Source organism: Mesoplodon densirostris, chromosome 1 (assembly GCF_025265405.1).
Source record: "Mesoplodon densirostris isolate mMesDen1 chromosome 1, mMesDen1 primary haplotype, whole genome shotgun sequence".
In the NCBI taxonomy this organism is placed as follows: Eukaryota; Metazoa; Chordata; class Mammalia; order Artiodactyla; family Ziphiidae; genus Mesoplodon; species Mesoplodon densirostris.
This window is the reverse complement of record NC_082661.1, coordinates 70,818,137-70,842,286: the sequence shown is the minus strand read 5'-3', so window position 1 is coordinate 70,842,286 and position 24,150 is coordinate 70,818,137. Positions and strand designations below refer to the sequence as shown.

The 24,150-nt window shown below is 50.7% G+C and overlaps 1 protein-coding gene across 2 annotated transcripts in view; it reads left to right on the top strand.

The window, feature by feature from the left end:
- Positions 1 to 24,150, top strand: part of JAKMIP1 (janus kinase and microtubule interacting protein 1) — a 72,642-nt gene that overhangs the window by 23,128 nt on the left and 25,364 nt on the right. The window contains exons 7-13 of one of the 2 annotated variants that reach the window (XM_060087709.1): positions 1,243 to 1,302; positions 13,423 to 13,551; positions 14,740 to 14,868; positions 16,226 to 16,309; positions 19,375 to 19,437; positions 21,275 to 21,373; positions 23,973 to 24,074. In XM_060087709.1, the coding sequence (XP_059943692.1) occupies positions 1,243 to 1,302; positions 13,423 to 13,551; positions 14,740 to 14,868; positions 16,226 to 16,309; positions 19,375 to 19,437; positions 21,275 to 21,373; positions 23,973 to 24,074 (666 nt within the window). Of the gene's footprint in view, positions 1 to 1,242; positions 1,303 to 13,422; positions 13,552 to 14,739; positions 14,869 to 16,225; positions 16,310 to 19,374; positions 19,438 to 21,274; positions 21,449 to 23,972; positions 24,075 to 24,150 lie in introns of those variants that run through there. The other variant, XM_060087777.1, reaches the window with a different exon arrangement.

Sequence of the window (24,150 nt, the reverse complement as noted above, 5' to 3'; positions counted from 1 at the left end):
AAAAGTAGAAAAGCCTGGGCTTCCCTGGTGGTGCAGTGGTTGAGAGTCCGCCTGCCGATGCAGGGGACATGGGTTCATGCCCCAGTCTGGGAAGATCCCACAGGCCACGGAGCAGCTGGGCCTGTGAGCCATGGCCGCTGAACCTGCGCGTCCGGAGCCTGTGCTCTGCAACGGGAGAGGCCACAACAGTGAGAGGCCTGCGTACCACAAAAAACAAACAAACAAACAAAAAGTAGAAAAGCCAGTGATCAAAATTCTAGAAAAGGCTTTGACTGTAATTGTCCAATTCATTTTGCTTTCCTATCTCTCTATCTCTACTCTTTCCTTCTTTCCTTCCACTCACTCATCCATCCTCCCTCCCATCCCTCCATCCATCTTCCCATCCCCCCCTTCTTCCCTCCATCCCACCTTCATTCCAACCATCATCTAATCATTTACCCTTCCATTCACCTTTGCTTCATTACACGAAAGTCTTTATGCCACATAAGATGAAAAAAACACACTCAACAAAACAATGATAGAGTTGAAAGAGGAAGATTAACAGATAAGACTAGAGAAAATGAAGATAGCAGCATCAGTTAAGATCAGGAGGGACACATGGGTAGACCATATGGGCTGTAGTCAAGCACCAGATTTGTCTCTGTGTTTCCTGGCAGCCAAAGAGAATAGGAACATTTGATTAGGAAGGAGAGAATTTACTGGTTTTATCTGCTACTCCTGCTACTACTTGATGGGTGCCATTTCTACTGACAAGAACCACAGGTACCCACAGTCTCTGAAGGGCAGGTTCCAGCCCATATAGCAAAGGAAGAACCTGAGAAACAGAGAAATGAGGTGTGTCACCTGACCAGGAGGAGGCCCCATGGGGATTTGGCCCCAGCTCTGAGATCAAAGCTGCAAGCTTTTTTATTTTCTGCTGGGATCACTGACAGCTGATGTCTAGTCAACACTGCCTAAAGTTTTATAGCTTACAGGCCCAGAGACAGACAGGCTGGAGTTTTACAGGACTGGCAAATCTTGGCATTTTTTCTGGGATGGTCCAAGTCCAGTTAACGACATGGCTCTGTAGCTGTCAGTTCTGAGAAGCAGCCATGCCTTGGGTGCTCAGAACCTGGACTGACCCAGGCCTGGTGCAGACAGGTAGGTACAGCAGCATTGTAAGTTATGCCCTCTGAAGTCAGCTGGGTTGGTGGATGTGATGTGAGGCTGGCTGAAAATCCCAACAGTTGTGTTTCCTTCTAGGAGAGAGAACGGCTCTTGCGCTCCAGAAGACATCGTGGGAAGGGCCTGAAGCCACCCAAGGTGAGCGTGCGATGGCGCAGCTGCCCTGCTTTGGCTCCATGCCAGGGTCTGCAGGGCGGATGGTCCAGGCATAGGGGGAGAAGCGAGCAATCCATAGAGGAGCCCTAAAAGCAGACACACTCACATCTCTGCATATTCGATGGTGAAAAACCTGTTATAACTACCTCTCAAATCAACGTGGGGCTGCTTACTGTAATTTATTCATGGAAAATTTACAGATGAATTCTGTATTTAGGCCTCAGGGGATGCTCACCCAAAATTAAAAACTTAAATACTTAGACCTTTTGAAGGATTTAAAAGATACTTAGTCTTGGTTTATAACATCTATATCCTGGTTTGAAAAATCAGGAGCTTTGGGCTTTTTTGGAATGATACAGAATGTGTTCTTTTTGGAGAATGTGGTTTTGCCCATTTTATAGAGATGGTGTCCAAACGTCCAGTGAGGAGAGCAGAGCTGGGTTTGGAAAACTCAGATGCCCACAGGGACCAAGGTGGAAAGTAAAGGAGCAAATTGGTATTTAAAAAGGACTTAGTTTGCATTAATACCCATAAACATTTTTCACTTCCATGAAGATGTGGGCCTGTTCTCCTTTTTATTGAACCAGATGCCCCTCATGGTTTATCTTTTGGTAGAGATATGGTTGTAGAGAAATATTTCTCTCCTATAAAGAAAACAGCAGTGCAGATGTCTTACTGAATGATCACAGACATATGGCTTTGGTGTCAGGGTGACAATAGGGAGTGGTGGGGACTGTGGAAAACTGGGCCCAGAATATCAGCTGCTATAAGAAAGTGAACCAGGTGGTATCAGATATTCCAGTCATTCAAGAGAAGTGGGACTTCTTATGCATTAGTTTCCTAGGGCTTTTGTAACAAAGTACCACCAACTGGGTAGCTTAGAACAATAGAAATGTGTTATCTCAAGGTTTTGGAGTCTAAAAGTCTAAAATCAAGGTGTTAGTAGTTCCATGCTCCCTCTGAAACCTGTAGGGGAATCCTTCCTTGCCTTGTCTTAGCTTCTGGTGATTTACTGGCAATCTTTGGCTTTCCTTGTCTTAAAGCTGCATAACCACAATCTCTACTTTTGTTGTCATGTGCCATTTTCCCTGTATGTCTCTGTATCACGTGGCTATCTTCTTATAAGGACACCAGTCACATAGGGGTCCACGCCACTACAGTGTGCCCTCATATTATTGCAATAACCTTATTGCCAAGTGAAGTCACATTCTGAAATACTGGGGGGTTAGGACTTTAACATATCTTTTGGGGGGACTCAGTTCAACCCATAACACCTTTATGTAAAATCTAAGGGTTGTAAATATTGGTGCAAATTGTTTATAGTATACTCTGTGGGCCAAATAAAATATATCTGTGGACCAAATTTGGACACATGGATAAGTGGTTATTTATACCATCTCATTTAATCTTCATAGCAACCCTGTGAGATTGGTGTTATTTTTTTTCATTTTAAAGTTACAGGAAGTATATAGATATAAAATTTAGAAATGAGTCAGAGGTAAAGTAATTGACAAGACTGACCTTCAGACTCAAGTCTTGGGCTCCAAGGCCCAAGCTCATGCCACCAAGTGAAGTTGAACGAGGTGCAAATCTCTATGCACTGACATTAGAAACTCAGAAAAGGGAAGTGGTTCAGCAGAACTTGGTTATTTTTAAATATATATATTTTATTATGAAAGTAGTATAACCACATTGTAGACTATCTGGGAGACAAGTGGTCCATCACAGCAGTACCTCCCCAGTGCAATCAAAGTTGGCATTTTAACGCAATCTCTGCTCCCCCCATCCTCATTCTGCTTCCATTTTTTAAAATAATGTAACTGTAATTGTAGAATACACTTTTGCACCCTGGCTTTTTACTTACTACTATACTATAAAGCATTTATCCATGTTACGATGCTGTCGTCATAAATATGAATGTTCATGGCTACATAATCCATGGAGTGGATGGGCTATAGATCTGTTTACTGGCCTGTGTCTGCCGGGCATGTTTGCTTCCAGCCCCTCACGGTTGTGAGTAATGCTGCAATAAATGTATCTATGCTTAGAAGACCACTCTTCACGGGCCAGTTCTGCTGGATTCCCTGAGTGTTGAACATCTCATTGGGTGACCACCCTTTCCATCTTCCTGGACTTCCTGCTTCTGTAAATGTCGCCGCAGCGAACTCTTTTTGTCCAGAAAACTGTGTCCATAGTCTGGATCGTTCCCGTGGGTAGATTCCCAGAAGTCGAAATGTGGGTCAGAGGGCGTGAAGGCTTCAGTCAAGAACATTCGCCCCCCAGCCCCCCACCCCTGCTTTATAGAAGGGTTGCCCCCAGCCCCCCACCCCTGCTTTATAGAAGGGTTGCATCATTTTGCACAGTTGCCAGTGATGTACACCAATGCCATTTTCACCACAGGACATATGTTTAAAAAGCAACAATCTAAAGGTGTTCAGTTTGTTGCATGAACTGGGTGTGCTGTGGCCTCATATACCCCAGAAAGGTTTTCAGGAAACCCACTTTGGGGCCGTAACTATATTTTTCAAACCTTATCAGAATGCCAGGAATAAGAGATTATGTTTCCCCTTTTCCTGTTTCTGAATGTGTCTATGGGAAGGAACTTTACAAAGGCCTAGAATGGGCCTGGGATTTGCTAGGCTTGCATGTACAGCAGGCAAGGAGGGCAGCATCTGTGTCCTGCTCACCATGTCCTGGTCGCTGCCTGGCACAGAGTGGGTGACCCTAAATAGTTGTTGACTCAATAAACAAATTGCTTTTACTGGAATGATACATTTGTCTGACACTGGATCTTCTCAGGATGGGGATGTTTGGTCACTGTAATTGCAATAGTTTTATGCCACTGGAAGGCGGAGTTTGGGAACTTCTGTGGGAAATTTCCTGACCTGATTCAGGGTCTTTCCCACTTACTATGACCCACCAGCATCTTTCTTTTTCTCAAGGTTCAGTGTACAGCTGTTTCCCTTATGCTACTACTCAATTCCAGCTTGTCCGGGGCTGGATGGGATGATATCTGGGTCCATCGGGGACCCGGTTAGGTTTTTAATTCCGCAGGGCTGCCTCTCAAGCTGGGCAACTTCCCTTCCTCCTCTCCACAGGCCGCAGGGATTCAGTACTTTCTTTTCTCCCCTTAAATGCCTCCATCGCACTCCGTCCCTTATGCATCCACGCGCTTTACCACTTTGTCCGGGTCCTTGCATGACACAGTGTCACGGTGAACGCATTGAAGTTTCCAGAATTTTCTGGAAGTCTGACAGCCATCCCTGCTCTCTGGCTGTTGCAAGCCTCCCTGGACTCTGCAGTTCCCCCGAAGGGGCTCCTCTAATTCCACACCCACAGCCCAGTTGCTGCAGAAGTACTGAGGGCAGAGCAGTGATGCCAGCCCTCATCTTCCAGGGGGCCATCCTGTCCCCGAGGGCTGCTGACCTGTCTCATGGGGCTTCTGGGGACAAGACTGGTGTTGGCTGTCCCTGCCCGGGGACCCTGCTAGTTCAGCCCCGGGTGGAGGTTGCAGGTGAAGGACCCTGAGCGGTTCCTCGGGCCCTGGCCAGGGAGGGGGACTTGCTCTGCGGAAGGTCTGATCAGGGCATAACTGGAATCAGAGCCCCGCCATGGAGTGGCGGGTGGTAGGGGGTCAGCCCGTGCGGCCTGGCAGCAGAGAGCTGTGTCTTAGGAGAGAGCTGGGCGCGTGAAGAATGGCTAAAATTAGTACAGTTTGCTCACGCACCTTGAAAGTGGGGCTGGGATCTTGGATGAGGCTCAGAAACCGTAGCCTGGAACAGCATGGGGGTCACACCGACTCCTAGCTGTGTGGCCTTGAACTCTGGGAACCTCGGTTTCCTGGTTCTTACAATGAACATCACACCCATGAAATTAAATGAAGCTTCTGGCTCCATGCTTGTTGTGTCGTCAGGGATCAATAAATTATAGTTTCTCTTTCTCCCTTCATCTTAAATCAGTAGCTTTCTTTTGGAGGGCCTTTTAGATTCAGGTTCCCAGGCCCTGCCCCTCCCCTCCCCCCCACTCTAATTCACGTCACCATCTTTTAGATAGAGACAGTCTCAGGTAGCAGTGAGGTGACATCTCGATGCCCTGTAGACAGCAGCCATCCTTTGAGGGGAGGTTGGGAAACATCAAAGCACCACCTGAGAATAGGCCCTTCCTTGGGTTCAAGCATCTGTTCTGTGGTCCCCTCTCCCAAATGGACCAGGGGTCTGCTGTTACCAGGATGCAGTTCACACCTGGGGAACTTCTGATAGGTCACTCCTCGTCATGGCTCCTGCATCCATTCTGATAGGACACCTAAGGCCTATCCAAACTTGACCTTGTGCCCCCAAGGCCAAGCCTGCGGCCTTGTGGAGGGAAGGACAGGGTGCCAGCAGCTGCTCTGGCACAGAAGCCAGGGTGCCATACCTTAGCCCAGCTGGATGCCAGGCACTTTCCATCATGGGAATACATTTCCCATTTTTAAGTAGCCAAAGGAACCTTTTTTCCCCTTTCCGGTTGTTTCCACTTGACTTTGTTCCTGTACAACCCTTCCCCGTGGCTCTGTCATCAGCCTTTGAGTGTGGAGAGGGCTGGATCCTGCCTCATTCGTCCAGTTATAAGCAGCTCACAGCACAGCACCCGGCCCACACAGTGGGGCTCGATCACATTGACTAAGGGAGCTATTCTTCCTTTCAGTCCTGCTGGTCTGTGAGGCTCCCTGCGTGGCAATGTGCAGCCGAGGGCTTTCGCTGGTTGCTTCATTCCCTGGACGGGACAGAGGCTTATCCCTTCCAGGCTGGGCAGCACCCCTGTCGCTTGTTCCCTCCTCCATAACCTGGTCAGGCAAGTGGCTGAGATCTACATCAGTAGTACATGAGGCCCCCAGGAGCTGCTCCAGGTGCCGCCTGCTGGGTTTTGGGGGCTGTTTGGTAAAGGACTCGGGAAAAGATTTGGGTCCTGGAGATAAAACATGGAGATGATTTTTTTTTTTTTGCGGTACGCGAGCCTCTCACTATTGTGGCCTCTCCCGTTGCAGAGCACAGGCTCCGGACGTGCAGGCTCAGCAGCCATGGCTCACGGGCCCAGCCGCTCTGCGGCATGTGGAATCCTCCCGGCCGGGGCACGAACCCATGTCCCCTGCATCGGCAGGTGGACTCTCAACCACTGTGCCACCAGGGAAGCCCCATGGGGACAATTTTGAAGATGCAGGGCAGCTGAGTAGCTAGCCGCACACGCAGTCTGCACCGTCCCGACCTGGGGCAGCATTGCAGGTTGCTGGGCAATGGAAGGAGGAGAGAAAGCAGAGCTGGGGGCCTGACCTGGCTGCAGAGCCTGCCTAGGGCACCTCATCCCGCAGAGCAATGCCCATGGGGACATCCAGGCCATACCCGAAGACTTTGGAACAGACAGGAAGTGATGGTGGTTCTAGGCAATGTATTCTAGCAGGGCAGGGAACCCCAGCACTGGGAGTGAGCATGGGGGTGAGCCTCAGTCTTCGGAGAGGAGCCACCTGAAAGGCGGGTCTGCAGCTCCTGGCCTCCTACCTGGTGTTAGGAGGGGATCCCAGACCCAGTGCTGAGGGGCTTGAGGCAAAGCTCCCTGATTCCAGACCCTCCCCTCTAGGCCTCTGCTTCCTCATCTGTCTCCACCATCTTCCTTTGGGCCCTCATCTGCTGTCCTGGGGTTATTGCCACAGCTCCCTGGCTGCTCCCCTGCTTCCAGCATCTTCCTCCCCCAAGAGCTGTTCAGAACGATCTTTTTACGGCACAAGTCTGACCCTGCCACCTTCTTCTTAGAAACCCTCCACTGGTTCCCCATTTCTTCTGGGACCTGGTCCCGCTTGCCTCCTGCCCAAGGCCTGTGGTGGCTCGTGTCCTCAGTGGGCTAGGTGGTGAAGGCCAAGGTGGTGCAGCTCTCAGCCCTTCACATCCCCCCATCTCTCTCACCATTGCTCCATCATCCGTGGAGCATCTGCCTTGGGCACAGCACAGTGTCAAGTGATGGGTGCAGAGGGGTGCCTCCACTCTTGAGGAGCTTCCAGCAAAGGTGGGTCTAAGTAGGTCCAGGAGGCAGCCCCACTGGACATGTGTCATGGTGTCCACAGAGCCAGGAATCTGCTTGCAAGGCAAAGGTTGTCTTTCATTTTTCTTGAGGGTTCAGGTGTAGAGCAGGTCAGAGAGAAATCAGTCTTTAGGCTTATCGCAGAACTCAACAGTTTGCAGATGACTTGATTTCTAGGGTTATCTCCCTCTTCCCCATTAGCCAAGATTTTTTCTGTTGCTAGCATCAAAAACTCAAAGTCATTTAAACAAAGAAAAAAATTTATATAACTGAGAAGTTTAGACTGGTTTCAGGCACGGCTGGATCCAGATGCTCGCACGATATTGCCAGGTACCTGTCTATCTCCATCTTTCAAATGTACTTTCCTCTGGGCTGGCCTCTTTCTCAAGCAGGCTCTCCCATGTGGTGGCCTAAACAGCTTTAGCAGCTTCAGGCTGGCATTATACCTGTCTAGCAACCTTTGTGGTCAGAGGGTGTCTCTCCTTAGTGGTTCCAACAAAAGTCCCAGAGCTGGTGCTCCTTAGCTCAGCTTGGTCACAGGCCCATGCCTGAACCAGTCCCAACTCTGCCTGGGTGGCAGCTCATTTGGAAAGATGACTTAAAGACTTAGCACTAAGTTGCATAGTATGACATGGTTACATAGCTCATATCATGGCTACTTTGAAAAGAGCAGAGTATCAAACATTATTGAAGTTAAAATATATATGAACTCGGCTGTGTATATTTTTTCTTTTATGAATTAATGTTGCTTTACTACCTTTTAATGTTGCTTTACTACCTTTCAAATTACAGAACTTTTACTTTTTAATGGTAAAATATGCCCTTTTTTAAACCCTCCATTAGGAGGGGTTTTTTTTCTTTTGATCTTATGCTCAGAGAAGCTTCTGCAAGAAACACAAGGCCCTCGTAGGTGCCACATGGGTGGGAAACTGAAGACCTCTCTAGTTGCAGTTTTTCTGTTGGATGATGGTTTGTTTTGGTTCGTATAAATGATCAAAACAAATACTTACAGAAGAATTGCTGAGAACCCATGAGTTTAACTAGTCCGGGGCGTGTACAGGGTGGATGGGGATCAATAGAGAAATTCCCCAAGCCTCCCCGTTTTGGGCTCTGGTCGTGAAGAAGCCTCTCTCAGCTTCATGGTTGCTAGCGCTGTTCCCGGGGGCCCTTGCAATCATCCAGGGACCCGGTCCCATGGAATGGCCCCAACAGCAGGGCAGCTCAGGGAACCTGGGGTCTGGGAGGAAAGCCCCCAGAGAATAAGCCAGCTTGGAGACCGTCCTCTGTGATTGACACGCCCAGGCCCAGCCCCTGGAAACTGGCTCCTCTCAGCCCACAGATCTGCCCCAGAGCTGGCATCCCTTTTAATAAAGGTGCATCTTCCAGAGTATCTTCATTCTCAGAACTCTGCAGCAGAGAAGGAAGACAGTGAGCTTATGTGGTCGAGGGAAGGAGAATGCTCTGGGGAAGAATCAGTGCTTCCTCCTAGGACTTGAGAGAGGCCTGGAAATTGATGGCAATGACATGGCTTTCGGCTCCCTCGACACACACGGCTAGCGGGTCCTGCAGCCCCTCCCCGCCATGGAGTATATCCTCTTTGTGCTATACTTCTCCTTTTTCCTCTGTCTCTGCGCCCTGGTGTGCCTGTACTTTTCTGGCTGCCAGGAGATGACCTATAAGCATGACAGTAAGTGGCCAGCTTTGGGGGATTGGTTGTGGCCATGTGAAAGTAAGTGGCTATGATTGGGGAGCTCCTTCCTGTGACCACGATTGTTGGGAATGACACAGCTGAGGAGAGAGGAGGCTGAGAGAGGCTGGAGTCAGTTGAGGGGTTGTTTATTTGGGGGGTGCCTCCCCTTTTCCTCTCCATCCCATGTGATCTGCTAAGAATGAGCGTCTATTCAGCATGTAAATGGAGAAGAAATGTTTATTTTTCTGTCATTTTTTGCCCAAACTGCATTTCAAGCATTTGGATTAGTTAGTAAAAAGGTGTCAGCAAGGCAAAACTTTGGTGGTAAAGAAAATAGAAGTCTGGAGGAGTGTGCCCCTTTTATATAGAAAATGCACTTGGAATGGGCAAAGATGGAAAGTTTATGCTCCTGAAGTGTCTTTTCTTAAGAAATTCCCAGAGAATTTTTGAACAATGGAGCCTCCAAAAAATCGATGGTTTCTTTCATGCTTGACTTTTTTATTTTTATTTTTATTTTTATTTTTTATTTTTTTTTTTTTTTTTTTGCGGTATGCGGGCCTCTCACTGTTGTGGCCTCTCCCGTTGCGGAGCACAGGCTCCGGACGCGCAGGCCCAGCGGCCATGGCTCACGGGCCCAGCCGCTCCGCGGCATATGGGATCCTCCCAGACCGGGGCACGAACCCGTATCCCCTGCATCGGCAGGCGGACTCTCAACCACTGCGCCACCAGGGAGGCCCATGCTTGACTTTTTTAAAAGCCCATCCGAGCATTTGAGGAAACAGTATTTGCAGGTGATTTCCCTCTCATTCCTTGGAGGCTGGTATGTTCTTTTGTGTATATGAAAATGCAGTGGAAGGCAGGGTTGCTTAGTCTCCAAGAAGACAGCCACCAGATTTTCACTTGAAACGTTCAAATGTCTTTTTCTATCTTGTTTTTTTATTAATAAAGGCATAAATATACATAGTACATTCTGGCTTCCCATATAATACAGTCACTTAAAAAAACTAACCCTCAGAGGAAACAAACTAACCTCACCCATAAGTTATACAAGGTGGGGGGCAGGTCATAGTCAGCTCACTGCTGCCCTGGAAATTGTATGTGCTGTGTATTTGTGGATTCATCTCCTTTCTGATTATAGGGGTGTAATTTGAATGTCCTTTTGTGTTTGATCCCCACCCTCAGAGCTGCTTCCTCCTTCCCTCACTGCAGCATGCTTCCTAGAGTTCTTGGTCTCTGGGGCCACATGATACTTCAGGGGGTTCCACTTGGGTCTGGGCAGGTCTGCTTTAAATGCGCGGCTGTGGCGCCTGTAGTTAATACACTGTATTAGCGCTCAGTAATTGAGTACTTAACTCGCAGTCCTGCAAGTTTTCAAAAAGCGGGTTGTCCTAGGTAATGGAACACTGAGTCATCACCTCCCAGAATGGCCCATGACGCCTGCAGTGAGTGACCACCATTCAGCATAGTGTCCTGGTCGTGCGGAGACTGTGAGGCTTGATGTTTCCTGGGGCTCCATCGGTGTGCCAGGCGGGGCCCTCCCCGCATCACCGCTCACTGCCACTCAGCACAACAGGCCTGTCCCCAGAGGCCTAGCAATTAGCAGTGTTTACAAGAAATGAGGTCAGCTGAGTGGCTGCCCAGAAAAATAAGGAGCCTGAGGCTCAGGTAAACTGCGTGTGCACAGAGGAGCTGAGCGCTGTAAATGCATCCGCCGTCAGATGTCACAGCCACAGCTCCCTGGAGATGGAACATCTGGAACATCGTTGACACTTGAACTCAAGTGGGGTTTCTCAACCCAGGGGCAGGGGGGATTTGAGTGTAGGATTGTCTCCTCCAACCTCCAGTCAGAAAGGAGCCTAATAGGGCCTCACTTTCCTACCTGGTGGACTCACCTGGGGTGCACAGCCAGGTGGAGGCCCAGCTGATGCTGGCTGTATGAATGAGGGAAGGGAGGTCACGTGCAAACCTGACACTATTTGTGGGTAAACAGGTTTGTTGGGCATTGAGTTCATTGCAAATACTCATTGAACAACTGATATTTCTTGAGTGTGTCAGGTCCTGGGCTACAGTGGGGAACAGAAGAGCCCAAATCCTTGCTCTCATGGAACAAAATCCCTGTCTTCATAGGGCTTATATTCTAGAGGAGAAAGACAGCTAATAGACACATAAGCAAAATATGTCTTATGTTGGGTAGTGATGAGCACTATGGAGAAAAATAAAGGAAGGAGAACAGAGGTTGAGGTGGGGATAGGTTAGGACTTTGATGTGGTGGGAGGTCAGGGAGGTCTTTTTTAATGTTACATTTGTACAAAGACTTGAGGGAAGGGAGGGAGAGAGCCTTGTGCATTCTGGCAAAGAGCATCTAGGCAGTGCAAAGGCCCCGTAGCAGGCATGTGGAAGGTGCAGGGGTGTGCTTGGCAGTGTGGCTGGAGCCCAGTGGTGAAGGGGATGAGGCCAGAGCAGAGTAGGAGGCAGGTCCTGCAGGGCCTGTGGACTGCAGTGTGGATTGACTTTTACTGAGGTATGGTGCGGAGCCAGTGGGCTTTGAGCAAAGGACCAACACAACCTGACTCTTGTTTCAGAATAGTTCATCTGACCACCAGGTTATGGGACAAGGGCAGGAGCCGCAAGGACAGTAGGAGGCAGTTTTTTAAATTTCAGTGTGAGATATTGGTAGCTTGAGCCAGGAGGGAGGTGCTGGTTCCTGGAGGATTGGATTCTGGGCTGAAGATGGAGCCAACAGGATTTCTCCCAGACACGTGGAACATGGGGGGCGGGGCGGGGGGGGAACCTAGGTTTTTGGCCTGAGGAACTAAAAGTATGGAGCTGCTGGTGACAAGCACGTTAGACTGTGGGAACAGTTGGTTGGGGGTGTCCACTAGCCACCCATGGAGCTGTTGAGGAGATTATTTGGGAGTTCACGGGGCAGTGCCTGCCCCTCCTATATTAAATAAACAAAAAGGAGCACAGAGTGAAAGCAGTTAGCAGAAACACGAATGCCAAATGCAAAGCCATTGTGGGTGACAGCGGTGGTCAGGTGCCTCCAGCAAAGCCTCATGAGAGACACTAACCGTACAAGATGACAAAGGAGCCCCCCTTCTTCTCCCTTCCTGATTCTGAATTATTTCCTAATCATGTTATTGATTGTGGTACCAGCCACATTTTTCTTACATCTGGGCACATGAGATTGTACGCAAGCATTAGTTCCAACAGAGTGGGAGGCACCCTGCGTATGTGGGGAGCGCCCTGACCCCTCCCTCTGTGTGTTGAGGGGGGTGGGGGGAGGGGGATCTGGTAGGAGCCGATTCAGATGAACAGGTGGGAGCCTGGGCTTGGCTCTGGATTTAGTTATAGTTCTTTCTTCATGGTCAAGAGCATTCATTGATTGTAAAAACAAATAAAAATCCTTCTCTGGGGCTATTTTGGGGAAAAAAAGCGCCAGTGTTACTCCGACAAGGGATGTTGATCTGGTGATTGTGAGTTGACATCTGCAGCCCCAGGGGACAGAAGCTCTTTGTGGTAGGGACCAGGCCTGGTTTTGGTCTAGTTGTAGACCCCAGGCCCAACCTAGTGTCTGACCCATAGAAGGCGCTCAGTCAGGTGTTTGCTGAATGAATGAAGAGTGAATGAAGCCCCATCTCCTGTGATATTTGGGGTGGGAGAAGTGCTGGGCAGGGCAACCGGGAGGCCAGCACACAGAGCATTTAAAATTGCCTCTGAATCTGAATATTGGGTGTATGTGAGTCTGTTACACTCTTCCTTCTCATTTTGTAAGTGTTCCAAGTTTTCCATGACAAACGGTTAAACTAAAATTGCCTTACGGGGAACGTCTGGCGAGGACCTGGGACCCACACTTGTCCAGCTGGAGTCCCAGGGTCCACCCGTGGACACTCTGCCTCACCACCTTCCCCTGTGCCTGGTCTAGAACACCACGTCTCACATGGCTCCCCCTCCCCTCCCCCTCCTCAGTGCAGCAAGGATGCTGCTCACTCTTACTGCCCTGGGCATGGTGCTTGGTGACCTCACTTTGTGCCCACAGGTGAGGTGGGGGGTCCCATGTCTGTCCGATGGAGAAAGTAGCTGGCGCTCAGAAGGGCCAAGGGGCTGACTTGCAAAAGGTCATCAGCTCATGAGCCTGGAGCCAGGGTTGGGCCAGCACACTCTGCGGCAACGCTCCACCCTCTAACCACCTTTGGCACCCCCTTTCTCCCCCAGCAATCACAGACAGACCCTACCACCCGCCTCCTGGGAAGCCCTGTTGGCCCAGATGCCCATCGTAGCCCCCTCTGCCCTGGGGAAGACGGGGTGGAGGATCCAGGTGACTCTGAGTCCCCTCCTCATGTCATGCAAATTGCCTTTTACAGAAGCACGTTGTGGAGACATTTTTTGGATTTGACGAGGAGTCTGTGGACTCGGAAACATTGTCAGAGACGTCCTGCAACACAGACAGGACAGACAGGGCTCCGGCCACGCCCGAGGAGGACCTGGACGACGTAAGCGGACCTCACCCTGGGGATGCTTGTAGGGCGCCTCCCGCCTCTGGCCGCTGCAGGCATTGCTCCCTCACTGTGAGCCATGAACCCTGCAGGACCTGTGTGATCACAGTCCAGCGTCCACGAAAGGTGGTCCCCACTTTCACAGGTTCCGAGAATGGTGATGGGGGTGCTGGCAGCACGTGGGGACCCCTTCCTTCCCCAGCACTGCTTTCACACAGGAGATCTGTGGCCGCTGCGTTGTTGCTTACCCTTTGTCATTAAAACCGCTGAGTGGCGGTCTGTTCCTCATCCCCCTGTGCTCACACACGCACATGCGTGCACACTCACACGGGCACACACACCACCCGTGTATATGAAGATGGCATATCGTTGTAGGAGAGGATCCAAGCAGCACTGAGAAGGGTAAAGAGCAGAGTGAAAGCCACCTGGAGCCTCTCATCGTGGCTCAGCGCCCTCACGCTTTCCTGACTTTCCATCTGTGCACACCCGCGTCCGTGACCGTGGCTCTGGTGAGCTGGAGCCACAAAAGAGGGAAGAGCAGCTTCACTCTCCCCCACCTCCCCCACCTGGTGGGATTCACTCAGGAAACCCCATGAAACATGATCACGTCAGACACGTGCTTTTTGATTTACTCTTTTCACCAAGAATGTGTAACAGGCATCTTTTGGCAGCAAACACTGTGTTGCACATCACCCTCTGTCACGACAGATCCTCATGGATCTGCACGTGCATCTAACCTAACAGGCCCCGATGAGAGGTGTTACACGGATTCTAGTTTCTCACAACTGCAGCGATGTTCTTTGAGTGGTTGTTTCCTTAGGAGAAACTCCCAGAATGAGGAGGGCTCCTCGTGCTGGGTGGGAGAGGCGCCCTTGACAACGTAGTAGATGCTCACCCGTGCAGTCGTGCAGTTGGGGCGGGCTCACCCTTGCTCACCTGCACGTGACTGAGTGATTCCCGGGGTTCAGGGAGCTCCTGGGAAGGGCGCTGATGGCAGAGAAGGCACCTTCTCCCCGAGCCCTTCGCTCAAGAGTTCCAGTTAGGTCCTGGCAGTGACCGGGTCATCATGTAACTGTTGGCAGCAGTCATGAGATCTGGACATGCGCTTTGCCTGACTTGACCCTGGCACCGCAATTCACGTCAAGTCACGCACTTCCTTGTGCTTTTCTCTTCCATGACGTTAAGACTACAACCCGAGAAGAGGCTGACCTGAGGTTCTGCCAGCTGACCAGGGAGTACCAGGCCCTGCAGCGAGCCTACGCCCTGCTTCAGGAGCAGGTCGGGGGGACGCTGGACGCCGAGCGAGAGGCCCGGGTAGGTGCGGCGGGCGGGGTGGCAAGCATCTGGGCAGAGGCCGGGTGGCTCGTGCCCTTTCCGGCATTGGGATTCCCGTAGGGGTGCTGAGCGGGGATGGGGACACCTAACAGCCTCCACCGTGGCAACATTCCAGTGTTTAGCAAACCAGACGGGAACTGTCTGCCCATCCTCAGTGGGACAGTGGACCTCGCAGAAGAAACGCTGCCGTCTCACACGTGTTGTATGCGCCGTCCATTGGCAAGAATGGTTTCAGAATTTAAGACTCAGTGATGAAATCAGGCTCACGGTTAAACAGACTTCCCTCTCTCCTGGCTGAGGAGCCCTCCAGAATGTTGTAAGGAGCCCAGGCAGAGACGGCGCTCTGCTGGACACCCAGGTCTGGGCCACGCCAGCCCTCGTGCTGGGCTGAGCTCTGCCTTGTAGTACCGTCCACTCACTGGCCATTACCCCACCTTCAGGAGTCACACAGACCAGGGTCTGCTGGCCCTTCCTTCTGAAGGTGAGGGGGACTCCCAGGGAGCACACCCACTGGGGCCAGCGTTTCACCCCAGCGCGTCCCCGTTTCATTCCCACAACAGCCCCGTGAGGTGGGAGGTGGCGAGTGAGGCTGGGGGAAGGAAGCTTCTAGTGCTACAATAGCGTTCTGCCTGTAACCGTTAGATTGGAGAAGGTATACTGCTGGAAGTGGTTTGGGCTGAGTCGTGGTTTTCATTAAAAATTTCATCTACTTGCAGCATTTAAAAGTCAGGAGATTTCACATAGAAATCCCGATTCCTGGCTTCTCTCAAGGGCTCAGAACACCTGGCAGAACGGGGCTTCCCGTTCCACATAGTCCCATTTGGCCACAACCGCTGAGTGGCAGTCCCCCTGACATGGGACATGTGCCTCTGGTTTGCCACAGTCCCCACCACTCCCTATTACCCCACACCCAGTTGGCTCCCTTCTTTATAGTACCTGCCTGGTCCTTGGGGTATTTTGGAATTCAGCCCTTGTTCTAGGTGGCAAAGGCCCACGAGATGGGCTAAGCAAGCATGAAAGTGTTGCTGGCATTTGTGATGCAGCCACTGCACTTGGTCAGCTGGGCTGGGACCTGACGTGAGTGAAGAAACTGGCCCCTTCTCCAGTCTGAAGACTTATTTCTAAACTGAGGGGGTAGTACTGACGGCCCCTCAAGGCCTTGCAGTTCTTAAACACGTCACACCTGTAGGTGACAGAGGAACCAGGCAGGCCAGTTGGCACGTGTGCTCCTAAAAAAGGACCCGTTTCTTAGGACTGGATCCTGCAGCCTGGTCCTTTCCACTCTCCTGTCACCATCCAGGGTGACGTGCTCACTTCCTGGTCTTTTTCATTTCAGACTCGGGAACAGCTCCAAGCTGATCTGCTGAGGTGTCAGGCCAAAATCGAAGATCTGGAGAAGTTACTGGTTGAGAAGGGACAGGTGAGCAGAAACGGTCACGTGCTCTGTGACCGTTTGCATTTCTTTTCCCTTGGCGGTGTCCCCGGGGCCTTGGTGCCAAGGGGAATATTCTTTGGATCTGCATCGTTCACTGCAGAGACAAGAGAAAAAAACACTAGCAGAGACCAGGCAGGCATATCCCAGCTCACGTGCCTCTTTACCGAGTTTTTAAACATCAGACACGTTATGAGATCCTGACTTGGCTTTTTCTTTGTTTGTTTGTCAAATGCACAAGAATAGGAGACAATTCCAAAAGTAAAGTGGTCACCAAAATCTTTTCTGACTTGAATCTGGAAGAAAAGCTGGCATTGCCTATGAGGATTCAGTTGTGGAAAAGAACTGGTACCTGCAGCTAGCTCTGAGTGATGGCAGGCAGAGGCGGCCTCGGGATTCCATGCTGTGACTGCCACATAAAGATCTGGGCCCCGAGCTTCTCACATTAGAGTCACCTCCGTTTGCGCTTTCTCTGAATTTGGTTAGGCCGGAATTCTCTGAATTTGAATTCATTGCATATGTTGACAGCAGGACACAGTAGAGAGGCAAAACCTGGGCCCAGACCCGTCCCCTGGGTGGGGGGACCCTGAGGGGCTCTGGGTGGAGGTCTGGCCTCTCAGAGGGAAGCATCTAAAAGCAACACGAACCCAGGGGTCAGTACGGGTGGGCCATGCTCTCCAAGTCAAAACTCTCTGTGGAAAGAGATAACTGGGACTTCTTTCTCAGTGGCTTACCACAAGGTTTCTGTCCTGCTAGACGCACTGTGTGTCCTCCTGTAGGCAGAGGGTCTCCGCTCCATGTGGTCACTCAGGGATCCAGCATTGGAGGCAGCGCCATCTTGTACTGGCCTATCCACAGCACATCCTCCTCGACAGGGGCCAGGAGAGGCTGTTCAATGCCTCAGCCTAAACAGGCACATTTCCTGCCTCTTGTGAGGGTGCCAAGGAGTGTGTGGGCAGGTGGAGTGTGTGGTGGCACCACTGTGCAAACCCCAGGGCAGGGGGTGACCTGAGGAGGTCTGGCACGGGCTACTAGAGGCCCTACGGTGGGACACAGGGAGTGGGGAGGTGGGTGTAAGGGAAGGGCTAGTAAGAGGCTCCAGGAGGGTTAACGGGGGCTCAGGAAGAGCTACAGAGCAGATGGCTTAGAACTAACTCTGGTGTCCAGTCAGTGGGATGAGGGCTCAGGTTGTGACTGAGATTCAGATGGAGGCAGCTGGCTAGTAACCAGAACTCAAGCCTGCACAGAGCAGTTCACCGCAGCAGCATTTAGGCAGGACTGACTGGGCACAGGGTAGCAGCCAGCCCTTGGGAGCTTGTCACGTAACCATGGTCCAGAATCCTCCGCGGAGGCAGGAGTGCAGTGTAGGGCACACACCCCAGCAAACCCGCCACATTCCAGCCCCACTGCTGACCTGTTGCACAGCCTTGGGCAAGTTTCGTGGTCTCTTGTGCCTCAGGTTCCTCATCTTTAAAATGGGGCTAATAATAGTACTTAACACATAGGGGAAGGGGGGTAGGGAGACTCAGCAGCAGCCGGGTGGAGTCCAGGTGAGAGGTGAAGCTGTTTCCAGACTCCTGTCCTAACCTGCCATTGACCTCAGCTTCCCTCTTCCAGGCTGAGCTCACAGGTTGTAACTTACCCGTCACAGTCTACGAATAAGTTAACCTCCTACCTGAGGGTGCTAGGCCCTGTTTGTGGGCCCGCTCTGCCCTTAGTTCCTGCTAAATGAAGAGGCCAGTTTGGGACAGAGCACATGGCCGTTCATTTGGTGAGCACTTACCAGAGCCCTTGCCCTGCGCCAGGCTCTGTGCTTGGTGTGTGGGATAATGTATCAGTAAGCTATCGCCGCCTAACAAATCACCCCAAAACTTAGTTGTTTACAATAACAAAAATTTTATTTGGCTACAGTTTTATGGGTCAGCAGTTTGGGTTGGGCTCAGCTGGTGGTTCTGCTGCTGGTCTCACCTGGGGTCATTCTAGAGGCTTCATTGTTGGTAGATCGATTGGAGATATATGGCCCCAAGTGGCCTCTCTGTCCTGTCTTTGCATTGGTGCCAGCTGTTGGCCAGATTCTTATGGTCTCTCATCCTTAGGGAAGCTACCCTGGCTCCTTTACCTGGTGGTCTGGGGGCAGGAAGAAAAGGCAGGCCCCAAAGCACAAGTACATGCCACGCCTCTGCCTGCGTCACATTCACTAATATTCCAGTCACCAAAGCACGCTGCAGGCACGCTCAGCCTTGAGGTTGCAGGAGGAGATGCATCTCTCCATGGAAGGAGCTGCAGAGTCACGTTGCAAAGGGGCACAGAGATGGGAGGGACGTTGCCAACAACCTCCCACAGGAAAAAAGATGAATGGAACCGCTCTGTCCTCACAGGGACTCAGCCTCTTGGGACCTACACGTGTGTCAACCCAGGGACGGCGCAGGGTGATAATGTTGGGTAGAAGGAAGGGAGGAAGAAAGTTCCCTCGTGTACTCCTTCATCCATCCCCTGGCGTTTATTGAGCACCGGCTGGGTGCCAAGCACCATGCTAGGCACTCAGGATGCTGGTGTAAAGACAGACTTAGCGCCTTGTGCTCCTGGAACTTTCCTGGACAGGACTTGTCCAGGCAAAGAGACTTGGTTAGGGCGTCACGGGCAGAGGGTCTAGGGTGAGCAGAAATGTGTTACTGTAATGACTCCAGGTGTGTTGAGTATGGGCAGGCCCTTGGGGTGCGGCCTGGACACTGGCCTGCGGGCCGCAGAGAACAAGCCAGGGGAGGGTCTGTTGGGGCCGGTTCAGTCACGGTGCAGGTGCTTTTCTGTCAGTGATACAGACGCGCTCCCTGTGCTTTAAGGAATGTGAGAGGTGGAGGAGGGATGCGCCACAGACCCGCTGGTTCTCTTTTTCAGGTTTTGAGGGATGTTGCGATCGTTCTAACCGCTGTCCTTTTCTCTGACGTTTTCATAGAAAGTTTCATACGAAGTGACCTTTCCCACTGCCACTTTATTTGTTATTTAACTGTCTGTTTGCTTCAATGAGTATGAACATATTTAGTACTTTTCCTTAGGATTCCAAATGGGTTGAAGAGAAGCAGCTGCTCATCAGAACAAACCAAGACTTGCTGGAAAAGGTATGTGCCACAAACACCCTGACCCCTGCCGCAGGGGGTCATGGACCCCCATGGACTTCAGAGGCCTGCTCTGGCCACGGGAGTCTGACCCACACCCCTCCTGGGGGCTCCCGGTCTCTGGTCCTGGTTCTGTCCTCTGGGGCGGGGTCCACAGAGCTGGTTTAGAGCACCCTGCAGACATGATGGGGGCTGTCCTTTCTTCTGATGCTGGGCTTCCAGGCCACCTCTGCCATTGCCTTGGGTTCCAGACCTCCTCCCCTGCCTGCTCCCCGTGCAGGGGCCTGAGGCACTGGTTGGCAAGCAGGCCCTCGGTGGTCATAGTCCAGTTCATGGACCGGAGGCCGTGGTGCTGGCAGAGCTGAGCCTGGCCTTCCCTCTCTGGTCATGGAACTTTCTGGTCAAGGAACTTGCCAGAGCTCTCTCAAGGAGTCAGCTTGGCGAGTAGATCTATAGCTTTGGGACAAGACTTTAGCTTTATTTTTTTCTTATTTGTGAACAATTAGTGATTTTTTTTAAAGTAAATTTACTGAGTCATGCAACCATCCCACAATGCCATTTTTATCTTTTAAAAAAATTTTTGGCCATGCTGCACGGCATGCAGGATCTTAGTTCCCCAACCAGGGATCAAACCCGTGCCCCCTGTAGTGGAAGTGTGGATTCTTAACCACTGGACTGCCAGGGAAGTCCCGCCACCATGCAATTTTTAGAACATTTTCAGCCTCCTGTAAAGATCCCTCGTGCTCATTTGTAGTCTCTCCCCATCTCTCACCCTGCAGTCCCTGGCAACCTATTTTCTGCCCCGATAGATTTGCTTGTTCTGCACCTCCCATACTAGTGGAATTGGACCTGGGTTAGGCCGTAGCTTCTAAGTATCCTAGAATGCCCCAACTGTATGAGCCCAGCCTTGCCCCCTTGGGTGGGGGGCCGCGGCCCTGTCCCAGCTCTGCACTGGCCTGCTGTGTGGCCATTGATTGTCCCGTGTCTCTCCACAACATCTGGGGCATTGGGACAGGACTGGTCATTGTCCTGCGAGGCAGCCCCATGCGTTGGGAGAGATTTTGTATCCTTGGTCCTGCTCTCTATATTCTGGGAGGCACGGAAAGCTCTCACACTGTTTCCAAATGTCTCCCAGGGGTGGGGCGGTACCACCCCAGTAGAGACAGGAGGGAGGAAAGGTGACCGTGACCCACCAGGGCCCTCGTTTCCATGCATTGTCTTAGTCTCACCACAGGCAGCCTAGTGGGGGGGGCTGCTGTTTGCCTCTAAGGTACCGACAGCTACGTAGCTGGCCCAGGGTCTCCCCGGGGGGTTGGGACCTAGGCCATCCCCTTCCCAGACTGTGCTTTGGGGAGATCTGCTACCATTCGGGCTCCTCATAGGAGCCCTCTGGGGAGTACAGGGTGCCTTCCTGCTGCAACTGGCCGGACTCTAGGTGGGCTGACTGGGGGGCTGGGTCGGAAGGAACTCAGACAAGCTCGGGGATCACTCTTGCTTCCCCCACGACTGACCTTGGGGAAGGGACTTAATCGCTCCATGCCTCAGTTTCCCCACCATTCGTGTATTCAGCAAACATCTGGCCCCCATGCTGGGCCAGGCTCGGGGCCGCAGGGGCGCAGCAGGCGCGGCCTCCGTCTGTGCCATCCCCAGCTCCCAGAGCAGAAAAGGCCAGCCTCACCTACTCGCTGAAAGCCTCCCCTTCTGACCCTCCCCCTGGTGACAGCCTCTGTGTCCTCAGGCCAACACCAAGGGGGTCTGTGATCGGGGGACACATTCTCATGGCCCCTGGTGAGAGACAGTGGTTCTCCCACCTGTTAATCCACAGGTGTTTCTGCTCTAGATTTACAGGCTGGAAATGGAAGAGAACCAGCTGAAGAATGAAATGCAAGACGCAAAGGATCAGAATGAGCTGTTAGAATTCAGAGTGCTAGAACTCGAAGTAAGAGACTCTATCTGTTGTAAACTCTCAAACGGAGCAGACATTCTCTTTGAGCCCAAACTGAAATTCATGTAAAGTCCCAGATGTTTTCAAGCATGTGTAAGGGGACGTGTGACACTTGTTTTCTTTTCTTTTTTTTTTTAAATCTGTATGTTCAGAATAATTTCACTGCCTTAATATGTTCTGGAGAGAATGCTCACCGAAGTCTTTGGACATGTACCAGAGCTAATATATTTATTGCCTACGGCTTGTTTTTGCACTTAATAAAATAATTTGTTTTTGCAATATTTTGCCTTTTTTATTTGTGTTTCATTTCCATAACTACTTCCTTCTTGCATGCATAGTCACCTGGTATGCATTCTGCAAACCCGGACAGAAGCACTGTTGCAATTAATAACACACCTTTTTAAGTGACCTTGCATGCATGAATCTCACCTTTTGAGAGAGCGGGGTCTGACCTGGCCTGCAGCTGACTCTATAATGTGTTTACTGCTAGTTTGGCCCATTTTCTATTTGCCAAGGTAAACACAAGGTAAGTAAACAGGGTAAAAGGAGGTATTTGCATAGGCGGTTGAGAAAGCTTGTAACGTTCCAACTCCTTGATGCAGTGAATACAGACATTGCAAGCAGTATTGGACTAACACAATTGTTGTTTGTAACTCAAACGGCAACTCAGAACAACTCTTTAGCGTGAAGGGAGGTTGAATGTTGTTCACAGGTAGAAATCGTGTCCCAAATCTTCAGTGACTTCCCAAATACACGGAGTTGGATCCAGTGTGAGGGATATTCATGGGATTATTGCTTCCAACTGGAGCCTTGCCTCGGGTGTGTTACTGTATTGCCTTGCTACCACTTCATACTCCTTTTTTGTTTGTTTCCATTTAAAAATCATCGACCTGTGAGACATCACCTGAGTTTGTGACTGGTTTTCTCTAAGCATCTGTGGTGACACGGCTCTGCTCTCCCTCCGCTGAAGCCTTTGCATGTCCAGAACCCTCAGTAAAAGCGAGCTCCTTGGCAATGTTGGTGTTTCTCTGATTTTGTTTTCTCCTCCCGGCCTCAGTTAAAATTCTGCTTGCACTGGAACTTCCCATCTTGTTCTTTGTTGTGCTGACATGGACCATGGCCTGAATGTCTCAGAACCAAGTGTTGCCGTGCGACTCAGCTCTTGCTTGAACCTGAACTGAGTCCTTCCTTCGTTCATGCGGCAGAAGTAGAAGTTAGGAAAGGTCATGGTTAATACTACTGCCACTGTTAGAAAACCTTTCATGGCTCTTTGCTATGTGTCTTCCTCATGAGAATTCCATAAGCATCGGTCACTTTACTAGAACTTTCTTTGAGTGTCTCCACCATCCTTTGGAGCCATTGGAAACCAGTCTTTTGACTTTTGTTCATATAAAACATGAGCTTTCTTTTGTCACCTTTTCTGTGGAGACCCCATTTAAGTAAGCATTACAGGTAGAAAAGGCATCTGTAGCACGGAACCATTGTGAATTGTGTTGTTCTGGTCTAATAAGAGAAATAAGGTTTTCTATCTAAACTGATTCAAACCAGGTTAGGCAGATTGGGGCTTCGTGGAATTAATTGAATTAATGGCCCCACCCTTCCTCTCTCCTTTAGAGCATCTGCTTAAGACCTGCCATCTGGTGCTCATCTTGGATACATCTCTTAGTTGAATGGCTAATGAAGCCCATTGGTTCTGTAGCTAGGTTCTGCAGGCATGGTCCAAAGCAAGCTTACTTACCATAATTTTGAGAAAATAAAAGCAAGTTGATTTCAAGGTATCATTTGGGAAAGGTCTTCTCTGCTGGCTCACCTGTCCATTGCTCAGGGTTTAAAGGCAGCTCTGTGTAGAAAACACATTTGAGACCAGAGTACTGTTCTGCCGCTCTACTTTATTTCTGTAAGTAATTGGGCTTCTCCTGTCCTTTTTAAAAACTTGTCACTTTACACATGATTAATGTACTGCTTCTGGGGAAATGCTTGCTCTCCTTCCTGAGTAGTTGAGATTTGACTATTAATCTAAGGCAGAGGTCGAATGATCATCGGAGTGTTAGTGCGGTTCAAAAACAAATTGTGAACAAAGTCAGCAGATTATACTGAAAAAGATGTGAAGCCAGGGTCAGGGTCCTGGCCCTGCCACTCACTCATGTGGGACCTCGGGGGGTCTCTGCCTCCCCAGCCTCCTTCTCTTTGTCCACAAAACGGAAGCAGTCATGGCTGCCCCGTGGGGTTGTGTGAGGATGAAATGAGATAACGATGATTTCTGTTGAAATTTCACGCACTGGTTCTTACCGAGTATTTAATGATGGTAGTGTGGCTTCCTGAGCTTCCATCAGCACGTCAGCAGGTTAACTCATGACGCTCTGCTAACCACTTCTTCCCAGCTGATGAGGTTAAGAAGTAACCCCGTGTCCACAGGAGATCCACTGTGGTGCAGACAGGACACAGTCTCCATCAAGATTGTAGCCTGAATGCGTGCTTTCTAGTAACACCTTTGCCAACTGGAATTCGTTGGTTTTTGCTGAGTAACGTGGGAAAATGGCAAGTGGTAAATAATCCAATAAAGTTCTGTTTTTAAACCAAATCTTTTCCCCAGGAGAGAGAGCGGAGGTCGCCAGCATTTAACCTCCAAATCAGCACCTTCCCCGAGAACAACAGCAGCGCCCTCCAGCTGTTCTGTCACCAGGAAGGAGTTAAGGTAGCGTGCCTGGGGGGTGCCCCCGCTCTACTACGGCCACAGCCTGCTCAAATGCTAGGCTCAGCTGGAAAGGGGA